Raw genomic sequence first — 16,844 nt, 5'->3', positions numbered from 1 at the left:
CAACTACTGAAGCCCACACTCCTAGAGCTCCGCAACAAGAGAAGCCACCACAATGAGAAGCCTGCACCCGCAACAAAGAGTAGCCCCTGCTCACTGCAACTAGAGAAAGCCTGCGTGCAGCAGCAAAGACCCAACGCAGCCAAAAATAAAATAAATAAAATAAAATAAATAAATTTTTTTAAAAAGAAGATAATAAGCTCCTAAAAACACCTTATAGAATTGTATAGGGCTTTATATTTGACAGGGTGCTTTTATTAATGTTTATGCTTAATCCATATAATAGTCACTGAAAATAGCTAAAGCAAGAATTATCGTCATTTTCTGCACAGTAAAACAGAGTTTAAGTTACACTGTGACTTGCATAAGGTCTCTTGGAAAGTAGCATCTTAGACTCCGTTCCCAACTCCCACCATTCAGTCCATTCTCTATAAGGCTGCCAGAACAATCTCTTTTGAAAATGGGATCGTGTCACTCCTCTCTTTAAAACCTTCCAGTGGTTTCCCTTTTTATTACATAGGATGAAATGCTACCAGCTCTTCCCCCCCCACCCCACCCCCGCCACACACACACACAAATTTGATCTCCACATACTCACTGTACTCTAGTTACAGTGGCCTTCTTAACTTTGAACAGGCCTAGCTCATCAAGTTTGTTGCTAGCCCAGGTCCTCTGCACTTGAATATTCCACCCCTGGACCTTCACATGGCTGGCTCCTTCTTGCTATTGAAGTCTCAATTCAAACATCACCTCCTCAGTGAGGAAGTAACACCCATCTAAATTAACCCTCCTCCCCAGTCATACTTTATCATCTGTTTTATTTCCTTCATGGCATTTATTGTTATCTCAAATTATCTTCTTCATTTTTGTGTTAGTTATATATTATCTATCCTCACTAGAATGTAGATCCTGTGAGAGCAGGGTTTTTGTTTGTCCTATTCACATCTGTATTCTCCTTCTCTGACAGAGGTCCTGACACATGATAAGCTCTTAATAAGTATTTGTTGAATAAAGTAGCTGAACAAAAACCAGACTCAAACCGTGGGTCTTTTGAGTCCTAATCCGGTTTACTTGCCATCATTCCATTTATTCTGCATTTCATGAAAGCACTTACACTTTTGGAACTACAATAAGAACTGATGTTCAGAATAATGACATTAACATGTGCTGTAGGATTCTCTATTATCAAAGAAAATTTTCATTAAGTTCAATAAACTAAACTAATTAAAGCAAGGATGTCATGGTATGTTATTATATTAGTACATGTAGAAAGATTTCCAACTAAAAAGACTTTCTGCTTTTTCTTTAGTTAACCAGAAAATTAAATTAACCCAGAGCTCTTCATTTCCCCCAAAAGTCCTTGTTAATTAGGATTGTTCTATAAATTTCTATTATTAGCAGAATTTGTCATCTGTTTCATTATCCTGTTTATTAGAGCAGTCTGAGCAGGGTATCTTTGCTCATATCCTGATATGTGTATCCAAGGAAAAGAAAAAGCATTTCCTGGATTCTCTTTTTTTTCCCTATTCTGTGACACAGGCATATTTCATGCTGTTTGCATAACAACTTAATTTCCTTGTGTCAGTTCCCAGTATAAAGTAGGAATGATATTCTTAACTTGGCTATTAAGTAAAATAATTAAATTTAGAGTCTACTTAAAATAAAAGCATTAGTGCTTTGCAACATTGTGATAACAGAAGATTGAAAACAACCTAAAAGTTCATCAATAAAGGACTACTTAAGTAAATTATAGTATATCCATACAGTGGACTATTACGCAGTCATTAAAAATAATGACATTCTCTGTTTACCAATATAAAAAGATTCCAAATGAAAAAAACATGGTCCAGAACAGCGTGCATATAGTATGATACTATTTTTTGTTGTTTAAAATAAAAAGGAGAAAAATAAGAATGTTTTGCTTATATGTGCATAGAGAAATTGTGAAAGGATATACAGAGAAGCAATAACAGTGATAACCAGATTGAAAAATAGTGAGGCTAGAAACGGAATGAATGGGAGAGATAAAAGGAGAAGGGTGGTTGTACCATATATTTTCACATATTTATATTTGGGGACTATAGTTATGCGTTACCTGTAGTAAAAATTAAAAGGTTAAATTTTTTTAAAAAACAAGCACAACTAAAAGCAGTATGTGGTTCTGGATTGCATCCTGTACTGGATGAAAAAAATTGCTATAAAAGACATTAGGACAGGGCTTCCCTGGTGGCGCAGTGGTTGAGAATCTGCCTGCCAGTGCAGGGGACACAGGTTCAAGCCCTGGTTTGGGAAGATCCCACATGCCGCGGAGTAACTAAGCCCGTGCACCACAGCTACTGAGCCTGCGCGTCTGAAGCCTGTGCTCTGCAACAAGAGAAGGCCGTGACAGTGAGAGGCCCGCGTGCCGCGATGAAGAGTGGCCCCCGCTTGCCGCAACTAGAGAAAGCCCTCGCACAGAAACGAAGACCCAACACAGCCAAAAATAAATAAATAAATTTATTTTTTAAAAAAAAAGACATTAGGACAATTAACAAAATTGTAATATGGAGTAAAGATTAGATGAAATAACAATATCAAGTTTTTAAATTTATCAACTATACGATGGTTACCTAAAAGAATATGTTTGTTCTTAGGAAATACACCAAATTAAATAAATTATTAAGGAGTAAAGGACATGATATATGCAACTTACGCTCAAATGGCTTGAAAGAATAAATAAATATGTATGTATATACAGGAGGACTGATAAATTATGGCAAAATGAAAAACTGGTAAGTCTGGATAAATGTTATATGAGAGTTCTCTGTATTTTTCTTTAAACTTTTCTGCTTGTTTAAAATTATCCCCCCAAAAAAAGGTTAATAAAAAACAAGCAGAGCTTCCCTGGTAGCTCAGTGGTTAAGAATCTGCCTGCCAGGGGACTTCCCTGGTGGTCCAGTGGTTAAGACTTCGCCTTCCAAATCAGGGGGTGAGGGTTTGATCCCTGGTTGGGGAGCTAAGATCCCACATGCCTCATGGCCAAAAAACCAAAACATAAAAAAAAAAAGAAGCAATATTGTAACAAATTCAATAAAGATGTTAAAAATGGTCCACATCAAAAAAATCTTTAAAAAAAGAATCCGCCTGCCAATGAGGGGGATACGGGTTCAAGCCCTGGTCCAGGAAGATCCCTCATGCTGCGGAGCAACTAAGCCTGTGCACCACAACTACTGAGCCTGCGCTCTAGAACCTGCGAGCCACAGCTCCTGAGCCCACGCGCCTAGAGCCCGTGCTCCGCAACAAGAGAAGCCACTTCAATGAGAAGCTTGTGCACCGCAATGAAGAGTAGCCCCCGCTCGCTGCAACTAGAGAAAGCCCACACACAGCAACGAAGACCCAATGCAGCCAAAAATAAATTAATTTTTTTAAAAAAGCAAACAAAAACATTAATACCCTGGAAATACCTCACTATAAGAAATCAAGGCGCAGGAGCCAGTTTTCAGAATCTTAGGAGTTCTGTTTTTGTTTTGTTTTTTTAGCGATACTCGGGCTTCTCACTGTTGTGGCCTCTCCCGTTGCGGAGTACAGGCTCCGGACGCGCAGGCTCAACGGCCATGGCTCACGGGACCAGCCGCTCTGTGGCATGTGGGATCTTCCCGGACCGGGGCACAAACCCGTGTCCCCTGCATCGGCAGGCGGACTCTCAACCACTGCGCCACCAGGGAAGCCCAGGAGTTTGGGTTTTAAAACAGTCTTACTTGTAACTTTCTGGTGAAGTTTTTGCCATCAGTTTCCTGTTTTTTTCCATGGCTGGTAATGCTCATCAGAGGCAGTGGTAGAGGTGGTGACTACAGTCTACCTTGAGGCTGAAAAACACTTGACTATCTGCTTCTTGTCCTGCTTTGTATCTTCTTCAGTTATATCTTCACTACAATTTAGAGGTGACATCAGTAAGACAGTGACAGCACATGGCACTTTAATATACCTTGAACAAAATTTCCTAAGGATATTAATTATCTTGAGGCTGTGTGTGTATACAGTACTAAAATATATAGTTAATTTGGTAGCGGTAAATCTACCAGAACATTTAGTCTAATTGTTTGGCATTGAATGAGTGGATTTTTTATTATTATTTTTCAGTTAGATATTGTGGCATTTGTATGAACTAACCATCTCTACTATAAATGACTTAACATTATAGTTGATTCTAGCCAGACTGGCCTCTTAAGAGACTGGGTAGTAAGGCTTATGTCACAGTAGAGTGAAGAGTAAATTACCTGTTTGTATAAACTGTCCAGAGACTGTTTGATTTTTATTATTTTATACTTTAAGTACATTAAATTTCATTATTCTGAGTGAAGATGCCATGAGGGTCTTATCCAATAAATGACACTAAGCAAATCTGTTATCAGCTGAATTGTTAGTGTTTATTTCCTGTCTGCTTGGGGAAGCTCATGATTTTGTGCTGTTGTAGAAGTCTGGAAAATAGGAATAATAATTATTCCCAATCCTTTTCCTTCTCACTTTATAAAGAATTTGGGAAGAGACAATGGCACTTACTTATCTTAAGCTCTTGAGTAGAAGTACTTGATCAGAACTAAGTGTCATTTTTCTATAACTAAGGCAAAAAGCTTTTTTTTTTTTTTTTTTGCGGTACGCGGGCCTCTCACTGTTGTGGCCTCTCCCGTTGCGGAGCACAGGCTCCGGACGTGCAGGCTCAGCGGCCATGGCTCACGGGCCCAGCCGCTCCGCGGCATGTGGGATCCTCCCGGACCTGGGCACGAACCTGCGTCCCCTGCATCGGCAGGCAGACCCTCAACCACTGTGCCACCAGGGAAGCCCCAAAAAGCTATTTTTGCTACTTGTTCCCATAGCTACTCCAGTCCCATTTCACACCTAAGAAAACAAGATCCCAGTAACAGTGATGTGAGTGTCTTGGGCCTCATTGGCAGAATAATGCCCATGCCTATAAGTGTGTCTCAAGGTTTACTTAGGTACTTTGTATGTTCATACAATAAATTGCCTAGAATGCTGTCATGCTGGTGAATACCATTTACTTAGTTTGTGGGAGTTTTTTTAATAACTGTAAACTAGCTTAGATCATTGTATTTCAAAATAAGAATGTACCAAAAATATAATTGAACTTGAATATTATTGAACATTGTTTAATCCCTTTTCAATGATTTGGAACACCATTCAAGATCTTGCAAATTTTCAGCGTTATTATTTTGAAAGGAGTTCTCATAATATAGCTCTCTAGATGCAGAAGATAATAGAGCCTGGACTGTGTACCAATTTATGACAGGTCTTTTTACATTCTTAATATTCTTATATACTTATTTGAATTAATAAGTACAAAAAGTGGAAAATATTTCTACTTTATGTTTCAGGAAATTGAACTTCATATGACACCTAAGGGTAAAGGATTTCAAGGATCTACACATATATCCAGAAAAAAGTGTAGTAAAGCTGCATTCATTTAGAATTTTTGCTAATTTAGACAAAAAGTCATGATTCTTAAGAACAAAATTCAGATAAACTCTTCCATTGTGAATTAGGTTTTATTCATAAATAAAGATTTATCCAGTCAAAAGTCAGTAACTTTTTTAAGCAAAGAATTCAAGGAATTATATCTAATTGCAGCTTACTTATCATTTATATGTGATTATTTTAATCGTTAATCCAGGAATTAATTCTTATATTACCTAAAATGTTTTATAGACGTGTTATATTATTACATAATATAACCTTATTATGAATGGCAATGGTGTCATTAACTTAGCTCATTTTACTTGTTTAGCGCCTGTTTGTTCTTAGTTTATAGTTGTTAATTCCCTTTATAGTATGACTTGTACTTGGAAGTAATAAAATCAGATTTCTTTATAAATATTTATGGTACATACCTTTCTCTAAACGAGACTGTAGCCCTTTCCTTTCCTAATTATTTCTAATAAAGTCTGCTTATATCTTTTTTTTTTTTTTTGGCCTGCGTAGCAGTCTGTACTGCATACTCCCTAGAAAATTTAATCCTGGATATTTATGCCTTAACTTCCAATTAATCAAAATCTTGTCAACTTCATGTAGGTCTGGTGTTACAACGTGTGGAAAGGTAGTACTTAAACAGTTTAAACAGGTACTTCTAATATGGAATCTTCTTAGCATCTACAGTCAAAAGACATCACTAAGTGAATGAGTCCTCTTCTTGAATATCAATCTTTCGAGGAGGATCTTTTTTTCATTATCATCACTTTGTTTATCTCTTGTTGAAAGTATCCATTAGTAGCAGGTAGCAAAAGGCAAACAGAACATGCTTTTTGAGAGTCTTAGGTTCTTTATTAAGACCTTAAAGTTTCCAAGATTTCCTTTTCTCTCCTTCTTGATCTTAGATGAGATTGAAATTTATAGCTCTTTGGCCACATTTGTCCCCATAAAGGATGCAAATTTGTAGTTTCAGAAGTTCCAGACACCAATGAAGAGCACTATTCAGTCTTTTACAAATGTCCTCTAGGCCAGATTTCATCACAGGTACAGTAGTCTCCCTTACCTGCAGGGGATATGTTCCAAAACCCCCATTGGGTTCCTGACACTGTGGATAGTACCAGACCCTATATATAGTTGTTTTTCTTCTGTACATACATACCTATGATAAAGTTTAATTTATAAATTAGGCATAGTAAGAGATTAACAACAATGAATAATAATAAAAATATAACAATTATAATAATATACTGTAATAAAAATTATGTGATGGGAATTGCCTGGCGGTCCAGTGGTTAGGACTCCACACTTCCACTGCAGGGGACCAGGTTCCCATCCCTGGCTGGGGAAATAAGAACCTGCATACCACGCAGCATGGCCAAAAAAAAAAAAAAAATTTTGTGAATGTGGTCTCTCTCTCTCAAATTACCTTATTGTACTGTACTCACCCTTCTTATGATGATAGGATATGATACAATGCCTGTGTGATGAAATGAGGTGAGGTGAATGACACAGATATTGTGATGTGTCATTAGGCTAACATTGACCTTCTGATGATAACATCAGAAGGAGAATCATCAAGCCATGATGATGTCGATGGTTGGATATCAGCAGCAGATGATGTCCGTGGTTGGGCATCCTCAATAGCTGAAGGGTTTTCATTTGTGTTTGTTTATTTGTTTCACTGAAACCTTTTGGAAGAACATTGTAATTGGAAGTTGTCTCTTTTTAACTCATCAATGTTTTGCTACAGAGGTTGAATATTTCAGTGATTATAAGGGTGACTTTAATGCTGCATTTCATCCAAGGATCTTATTCCCTAATTTTGTCCTTTAAAGTCTATGCAATTTGAAACACTTCAGCAAATTTTGGTAATGTCCGAGTTGCTGGTTCTGCTCCACTTTCTTCTTCATCATCTTTCTCTTCCTCTGTAAGTGACTCAACAGGTTCTTCCACTTTCTCATTTGTTGACATTTCTCCATGGTCTTTGATGTGTTCTGCTTCTTCATCAAGCATGTTGGCAAATCCTTCTTACTGTGTGCATGATTTTCCTAACTTCTCCACTGATCCCCAGGAAGGCTTTAAAATCATTCGTGACTGCAGGCCTTTACAATTTCTGATTTTAATTCATCCACTGCAGCTTTGATGAATGTTATTGTGTCAGTAATAGTGAATGATTTCTAGCACTGCATTGTGTCCAGATTAGAGCCTACATCAATTGCTGATCAAATGTGATCAAATACAGGGTGGGTGTATGTGACCTGGACAAACTGAATGATGCCCTTGTAAAAGGGATGAAGCAGTGAAGTTGTATTTGGAGATAAAATTCCAACCTCAACATTTTCACGTTTATAACAATTCAGGATGACCAGGTACATTATCTGTTATTAATAGGACTTCAAATTCCACCCTTTCTTCTTCCAAATATTTTTTCACTTCTGGGATGAAGCATTGGTGGAAGTATCCCATAAATGAGATAACTGTCACCCATGCTTTCTGATAATTTTTGGTTTTGTTTTTGAGAGCACATGGGTTCTTCACCCTGAACACTACGCACACCACGCCTGGCTTTATCATATGCCCCGCAGTGTTGCCACATAGTACCAACGTTCATCTGTCCTTCCATGTTTTATGCCCTGGTGCCTCCTTTGCACTTTTATGAGTATAGCTTCTATTGGACATCTTCTTCCAGAAGAGCCCAGTTTCATCACCACTGAAGACTTGCTTTGGATGGTATGCTATCTCCTTAATCAACTCCTTCAGCACTGCTGGAAACGTGGCAGTAGCTTCTTCATCGGCAGACACAGCCTCTCCAATAATTTTTATATTTTTCCGTCCAAATCTTTTACTGAATCTGTGTAACCATCCTTTACTTGCAGTAAATGGCTCGGCTGTCACTTGTTTCAGGGGATCCCTGGCTGAAGTGTTCCTATAGGCTCAGTGTTTTCTGGCACAGCATGTTGCCGTCAATAGGAATAAATTTTCTGTTCATGTCCTCCACCCCAAAATCTAATGCCTTTTCCATCTTAATTAAGCACTTGTCACATACTCTGGCCATAACTTTTGCAGTTTGAGGTGCGACATCAAATCTAACACAAATTTCTTTTCCTTCTTCACAGTTTCACACATAGAAGCTTCATTCTTACTGTAGATCTTAGCAACCTCAACATATAATATTTTTTTCTTTCCTCATTAAGTCAGGAACTTTCACCTTTTCACTTAAAGGAAGCACTTTATGGCTTCTCTATGGCATATCCAAATCTCCAGCATCACTACTCTTGTGCTTTGAGACCATTAGTAAGTAAAATAAAGGTTACTTGAACACAAGCACTGCAGTACAGTGACAGTCAATCTGATAACCGAGGCGGCTACTTGAGTGACTTACAGGCGGCGTACGTAGGGATGATTCATATCCAGGGCAGGATGGATTGGGACGGTATTCAGAATGGTGTGGAACTTAAAACTTATGAATTGTTTATTTCTGGAATTTTCCACATAATATTTTCAGACTTTAGCTGACCGCGGGTAACTGAAACCGCAAAAAGCAAAACTGGATAACGGAGACTACTGTAATGCCATTCCACTGTCATGTGCCAAGTTTAAAGTAGTGTATTAGGTTACTCTGTAGTCAAAAGAACCAAGAACCAAGTCCAGCCTGCTGTAAGACAAGAGCTCATTGCACTGTCCATTTTGTTCTGCCCATGCATTCAGTGGTAGCTTTCCCTTTTGTTATTTGATAGTTTGGAGGAAATAGTGACTCTGTTGTAAAAAGTAACCAGATTAGGTTATCCGTAATAAGCCAACTAATATCAGTAATCCTTGACATTGGCATCAAGTATTATTCAGAATAGTAGTTATATTTTTATTGTGCCATTGTGATTTTCTATAGAGAAACACTCAAGACTCATTATTTGTATTTTTTAAATTTACAGCTCTTTAACTATATCCAAGATTTCATTGCCAGGAATATAGCCAGGCTTGATGCTTTATTAGAGATCCATGATCTAGTACTTAATATTTCCTTTAGCTCATAGTTTCTGTTCAAGTATTTTTACTGTCCAAAAAGGTACTGCTACCATTTACAGTTGTTTCTCAAAAATGTGAACTACCTAAGTATAACTCTAACAAAACACATACAACATCTGTATGCTGAAAATACCAAAAAGCATTGCTTACAGATAGCTTTTCACCTTGTTTCCCAAGTGCTCATGTACAGAATATGGGCCTCATGTTCTGTCTCTCTCTTTGGCTGATGTAGGAGCTTCAAGCTTTCCTGGGTGAGTTTGTATATTGAGTGTTTACAAAGAGAAGTCAGTCTGCCTTTCTTTGGCTCTAATTGCAGAAAGTGAAGTCACTGCTTTTGCTGTCTTGGATCAAGACCAGAAAGAAATTGTTGATACCAATGGAGCTGGAGATGCATTTGTTGGAGGTACGGACTCATTTATTTCATACTTAATTACAAGTTAAACATTTCCTTTAACCCTGTCTCTGCCACATAGCCAAGATTTATGAATATAGTAACTTTTAATTTCTGCTTTTAAATAATTAATTCCTGATGTTTTTTCCATATGCTACTATCATTGTGTTATGAGGGTATATTACTACAGGAAAATATGTATTTTGGGCTTAAAGATAATTTACTGTTACGCTACATCCCAGTCATTTTCACAAGATTAATTGTGTCTGTCAGAATATTGCATAACAAGCTGCATCAAGACAGTACATAGTATATTCATAGCCCTTCAGGCTTAAATGTTAACAAATTGCTGTTCTTTAAAACACATCGTGAATATTAATAGTACACTAATAGCTAAGGATGATGTCTTTGGATTATATCCTTTAGTTAAAACATCTGTTTCTAACACAATAGTTGGATGTTTATTGTACCAGGAAGGGTTAAATTTTTGTCTCATTAAGGTTCGATAAGAACTGACACAGTTTATAAAAACTAAATCATTTTTGGAGTGAGTAGTCAAAAATAAGATCAAGACAATTGGAAGAGTTTTGGCTTGATAACTTAGATTGATCTAAAATCGGATTCAAAAGTTCTTTTCATGTGTCTGAACTCCTTCTAGCTAAGTGTAGTTAAGCTAGGTTACGATCTCTAGAAAGCTTTAGACTCCTGAGTGATAGCCCAGAAGAGTCCCTCCTGATCTTTATTTCTCGTAACATCAAGCAAGACAAGGAAAAAAAGGCAAATGGAGCTGAGCCTTGTCTTCCTTTCCTTGGAAGATAAGTTGAATTATGGGAAACTTATTTAAGATTGTATAATGGTTTGAACTTAGTGTTATTTAAAATATTTATATTCTTTTATTTTAATGTTCACTAGCATATATATTTCATGTTTCCTTCTTTGAAACTTTTCATGCCTAGTCTTAAATGAGCTGTTTACCATTAGACTGGTAGCATGCCCCATGCCATCTTTTTTGGAAAGAGTACATACAACAAATAATGTTCTACTTTACCGTTACGCATGTATCTTTTATTCCTTTGCTCTGAAAGACTTCATCACTGATTATTTTGCAGCTGTTTTTCCTATTGCATACTGCTTCAGAGCTGTAAACCCATGTAGCCTAAAAATACCTTATTCAGAATTGGGCCAAATTCTGTAATACATTAAGGAGACACTATTGATTTCCTGGTTAGAAATTGGTTAAACTAGGAATCTTAGTACAGAAACTTCTAAATTTATAACTTGCGTGTGTATTATTTAAGCACTTTAAAATACTTAAAACAGTAAGTATTCTCTTTCTTTGCTATTTAGTTGGGTACATCCTGAGGCTGTCATAGATAGGATGGTGACCTAATTAGGCAATGCTCCTGGGCCTAAGGCCTGGGGCTTCCTGGCCTTGCAACAGCAGATTCCTTTATAGACCCCTAACTACCTATAATGCTTCCACTACGAGGTAGGAATATATAGACTTTTTGAGGAAGAGAGAAGTCATTCTTAGGATACTAAAATAGGAACAGCTAGCTAGCCATTTGTATTACAGTTAGAGTGATAAATGAACTATATCATCAAAGCCCTTGGGCTCTTTGTTACAGGATTTTCGGCCTCTTTCTTATCTCACTCTACTTACCCAGCCTCATTTATATACTTATTCTTGGGGTACAGTGAGGTAAGTAAAAAGGAAAGAGTGTGGAACAGGGATCTGCGAACCTTTTTTCCTAAAGGGCCAGGCAGTGAATACGTTAGGCTTTGCAAGCCGTATACTGCATATTCTTCTTGTTGTTTTCTTGCTTGCTTTTTGTTTTGTTTTTGGGTTTTTGCAGTACTCTAAAAATGTAAAAACCTTTCCTTGCTCTCCAGCTGTACAGAAACAGAGCATGGGCTGGATTTGGCTCTCAGGCTATGGTTTGCCAACCCCTTTTGTAATACGTTGGCAGCCTCCTCACTTTATTCACTTTCATCATACCCTGGATTTCACTACGCACTGTTGAAATCAGTATAGAGAAAGTGGAAGTCAAGCTGAAACTAGGCAGAACTTTACTGGTAAAACCTCAATTAAGTAGCCATTTTTCTCATTTTAACCCTACTCTCATCGGTTCCCAGGATATTCAGATCCTGAAAGAATGAGTCATGCAATGAGATGAATACTCTAATGTCATTTTAACAAGGGATACTTATGCTGGTATGTTCAGCACATTCTGTCTATGTACATCAAGCTATATAGTAATAGTATAGATAACATTTATGCAGCACCTACTAGCCAATTGATATCTTAGACACTTTACATGTATTAACTCGTTTAATGTTCATCAAAGCTCCTTGAAGTAGGTTATTTTTAACCCCATTTTACTGATGAGAAAACTGAGACACAGAGGGGTTAGATAACTTTCCCAAATTCTCGTGGCTAGAAAGTAGCAGAGCCAGGATTCAGACCCAGGCAGTCTGAACTGTACTGCTTCTCTAAACTTTTAGGGAAATTTCATCATTAGGACTCAGAACCACAGATCCGCCTTACTAACAAAAGCTGGTTTTGCCAGAGAGAATCTTCCTATTGACTGAATGGATGACTTCATTTATTGAACAGGAGGTTTCGTTACACGATAGGATTCTTAGGACTCTGGAGTAAGATTGTTGCAGAAAAGAAAGTGAAAGGGAAAAGAATCGAAGGACTTAATCCCCGGTGAGTTTGAACCAGGAGCTTTTTGCTAAGCAGTAGAATTGATTGCACTACAGAGATACAGAAAGCCAGATCATAAACTCGCTTGGTCAGCATGGGATCTGAATACAGGGAGTTATATGAATCAACTGTTTAATCACCAGGCTGATACATCCATCTTACAATAGAGATGTTCTGGTTAGTTGGAAATACTCAAAAATCCATTGGCTAAAATCCCCTACTCCCATCTCTACACCAGGGGAAGGCTTTCTAGTAGGATTGGAAATACTCTATCTTTTGAAGCATACTCCTCTACCTTGATCATGAATGGAGAGGCAATGGCAACTTTTGCATTTACTATGTAGTTTCTTTTTCTTTGCCTTATTGCCTGATTAACATATCTCCTTTCTGATTGACACATTTTACCTTTAGATGGTTAATATATTCCTCCTATTACTTTCAAGTTTTGCTGGCTTACAAGCATTTCTTTCTTTTGTGACTTTGCATAACTATATTCCAGTCCCAATTTCAAGTTCTTAGATAAACCATGACTTCACCTACCGTGTGCTGATATTACATATCCCAATACCAGAGTGCCATGCATTCTTATTAGCCACGTAAGAGATACATGACTACATCATAGATTTTCATGTATAATTTTAAAATGAGTACCCCAAAGGAACATAAATGAAATTCATAGTTCCATCTTGAGGGTTTGGTGACAGTGGCAAATCCCTCTAACCTCTACAAGCATACCTCCTTGTTCTATTTGGAGATCTTAAACACTTTCTAATGTCTGCCCTTTACTTGTCACTAGCCAGCCCTGATGGAACTACCCTTTTCACATTCTCCCTCAAAAGCCAAAGCGCCACGATTGTACCCTTGGAAATGGAGACAATTCTATAATCTCTAAGTATGATTTCCTAATTTCCCAGGTCAGTTGAAATTTTCTTCCTGTTGTCCTGCTGTGCTTTGTCACAGCAGGTCTGCCTTTTCATTTGGAACCCTCTTTGTCACTGCCATAGTAACAAATGGAAACATTGAGAACATTTTGTGACAGGCACTGTCATTGTTCCCTGTGAAATCTCTTCCCCTGTGTCTTCCCAGTAAATGAAACTGAGAAGAAAAATCATAACAAATAACATGAAAGGGGACCTAATCAATATGTTCCCAGTGGGCTGTCAATACCAGCCTGTGTTAATCTAATATGATTTAGTTGTATGTTTTATGGCAGCTATAGGAATATGAACTAGACCTACAAATCATCTTTAGACTAAAAGTGAGTACACCTTTGACAGATTATACCCAGGCACGTACATCTAACTCTCAGAAAAAAGACTAGAGACCTTACCCAAGGACCAACATTCTTAGGTTTAAAAAAGCTTCATTAAATGTTAAGAGCCATATATAGCTTAGAATAGTTTATTTGAATGATAGTAAAGTAACTGTGCTGCCTTTAATACTTTTATTTTCAAATTTCTCATGAGAGCTTTATCAGGGAAAATGTATTATCCTAAACGATATTACCTACAATACGAAAATGACTTTTAAAGCCACTTAGCAATCACAGTGTAAATAATTATACTATTTCCCATCTAATAAAAAGGAGCATTAATTTCGCTTTCCAGTTCATGTTCAGAAAAGACTTTTTGTTTAAAGAAAAGATTTACCAGAGCAAGGATATTACTTCCTTTTCAAGTAGCACCTGTCTATACTTCAGAGAACCATAGGGAATCTCTAAGTTATGTTTGTATTTTCTATTCTCACCTTGCTTTTTATTCCCAAACATTTGTAACTTACTCTCCCATTCTTCTTAACTGCCGCTTCATTGTGCTGTACAAAGAAGTGGTGTAGAATTCTTCTGATTTTTTTTTTCTGCACCACCCCCCTCCTTTGCTGTCAACTCAGATGACTAGAAAATAACTTGGTGAGTGTTGAATATATCATTTCTCACACTTCTTCACCCAAAAATGAAACCTTCATATGATCCACTGTATGCAGAAGATTTACTTGTGGATGGTAACCAAGATGATTGCTGCACACTCCTACCCCATCCCACAGCAACAACGATCCCTTTCCCTGTCTTTTACCTCTAGCAGGATATCTTTGGTGTTTGATTTCTTAAGCAGTTTCCCTTAAAACCATCAAATGAGGTATGGGATTGACTTGGTCATTAGGAATTTGAAATACACCACAGACAGCAGCTCAAGTTCACACAGGGGGAAAGGGAAGAGAGATTCACACCTTGCACAGTCTTAGGATGCTTCATGACATGATACTCTGATGTTTCACATCCAGAGATTTTGATAAGTTGACCTTGGACCAGGACCAAATTTCAGGAGTCTTGCCTAAGATTATTTAAGCCTTTGTGGGTCTAAAGAGGTAAAGATGATCCTCGAGCCATGACATAAATGAGAAATAACTTTCATTAACATGGGATACAGGATGATTTTAGGATAAAGTCTGGAATTTTTCACAAACAGGAATGTTCCCTCAAAGATCTTGTATCCTGGATGGCCTCCATCTAGAAGCAATTGTAAATAGATAATGGAATTCAAAGGACTTTGTCTTCTGGAGATTTGGATAATTCAGGGACAGTCTGAGCCATGGAGGCTATCAGACCCCGAAACTTAAATATGAACCTTACATCTCCTATATTTGATGATTATTAAGAAATGCTTATTCTAAGAAAACAATGTTGGTATTTATAAGATTTCATTTAGTAGCAGAGGGCCAGAAGAAATGTCACAAGCAAAATATCTGAAGTTAATTTTGTTAGACAGAATTGTGATATGACAAAATATATGTATATCAGTTTCCTGGCCTATGATATTTGTGAGTCAAATGGAACTCACTTGAATCCAATAGCAGTCCAAGCTGCTCTTACATGGATTTAGTCAATTTTACCTACCTTATCTGTCAGATTCATCCAATCTGTATCAGTTAGGTTTTGCTGCATAACACACCACCCTCAAAACTTAGTGACCTAAAACAACAACCATTTATTTAGCTCCACAAATCTGTGAATTGGCAGCTGGGCCTAGGCTCAACTGGACAGTTCCTCTGGTCTCAGAGGTTCAAGAGATTAATTTGCCCAAGGTCACAGTGAAAACCAGGATTCAGACTCAAAGTTTGACCCCCAAGTTCTTACCTCTGATCATTTTGTTATACTCCATTCCATTAGTATCCTCTTGTCTTCCCCTCCAAGTGAGGAAAAATAGCCAAAGTGCTTTTTCTAAACACTAGTCTGTAGACTGGGGCCAATCTATGACTTAACAGAGATTTCATCAGTCAGTAGCAAAATGAAAAAAAGGTAGGAACAATATAGTAAGTTTTCGTAAAGCTGAGTGTATTCAATTTAAAATCTTGTCTCATAGATGTTTGAATTTGTTACAATGTGCCTTTATTGGTTTTGTAATTAATATAATCAAAATAAATGAAATCACATGTTGGTAGTACTGATGCATAGCCTGGCCAACCTTGTGACCTAGCAGAAGTCTTAACCAATGGTGCGTAAGTTATTACAACTTCCCAAACTGTATGAAAATTTGTATGAAGTGTAACCTCTGATGTTATATGGCTATTTACTATAAACAAGGGTCTGAATAAAACAAGCAAAAATTATCAATGCGATTACTAAATTTACAGCTATTCTCACTTCAGATATGAGTTCCCAAACCTGGGGTATGAACACAAGATCTTAATTTATTTTTCATTTAATTATCCAGTTTACATTGACATTTTATAAAATTAAGATATGTATGTTTTATTTCTATCCCATGAAATAAACGGAAAATTAAAACCAGTTTCTGTCATCAAGTGCTCTTTGAATTTTAGAACCACCCTGCTGTGAGAAATTGTCAGTTGATCAAATACAGGTTTTTGAATTGAGTTAAATAGTAACAAAATTAGTTATCTTGCTTATGAATTAGGGCATAAATAAGCTTACTGTCATCTCCTTATTCTAACACTCTAGCAGCTATGACTTTGTCCTGGTAAGTCTTTTTGTTTTTAATTATATTGCTTAAAATGTTAATGCTGAAAGGGAGTATTTTTTAAAATCACATTTCTGGTTTTCAGGTTTTCAAACTTTCAATAGTGAAACTATGTTCAAATGAGGTTTCATCTGAATCAGAATGAAATGAGATTAAACAAATCCCCATTTGACCCTATCCACATTTTATCTTGTTGCTCATAAAAAGCAACTCTCTTGAATGAATTGATGTTAGGTATGAAAACCTAACATGGTCTATTAAAAAGCCCCCATTTGATGGATGAGGAAAG

At 37.1% G+C, this 16,844-nt stretch overlaps 1 protein-coding gene across 4 annotated transcripts in view; it reads left to right on the top strand.

Annotated features, from left to right (window-relative positions):
- ADK (adenosine kinase) overlaps nt 1–16,844 on the top strand; it is a 509,588-nt gene that overhangs the window by 472,098 nt on the left and 20,646 nt on the right. For all 4 annotated transcript variants that reach the window (XM_081244849.1, XM_081244846.1, XM_081244848.1 and 1 more), the window contains one exon: nt 9,797–9,883. In XM_081244849.1, coding sequence (XP_081100975.1) covers nt 9,797–9,883 — 87 coding nt within the window. The remainder of the gene's footprint in view (nt 1–9,796; nt 9,884–16,844) is intronic.

Source organism: Mesoplodon bidens (genome assembly GCF_964165515.1).
Source record: "Mesoplodon bidens genome assembly, chromosome: 1".
In the NCBI taxonomy this organism is placed as follows: domain Eukaryota; kingdom Metazoa; phylum Chordata; class Mammalia; order Artiodactyla; family Ziphiidae; genus Mesoplodon; species Mesoplodon bidens.
The sequence above is the reverse complement of the archived record's forward strand: the minus strand, read 5'-3'. Positions and strand labels throughout refer to the sequence as shown.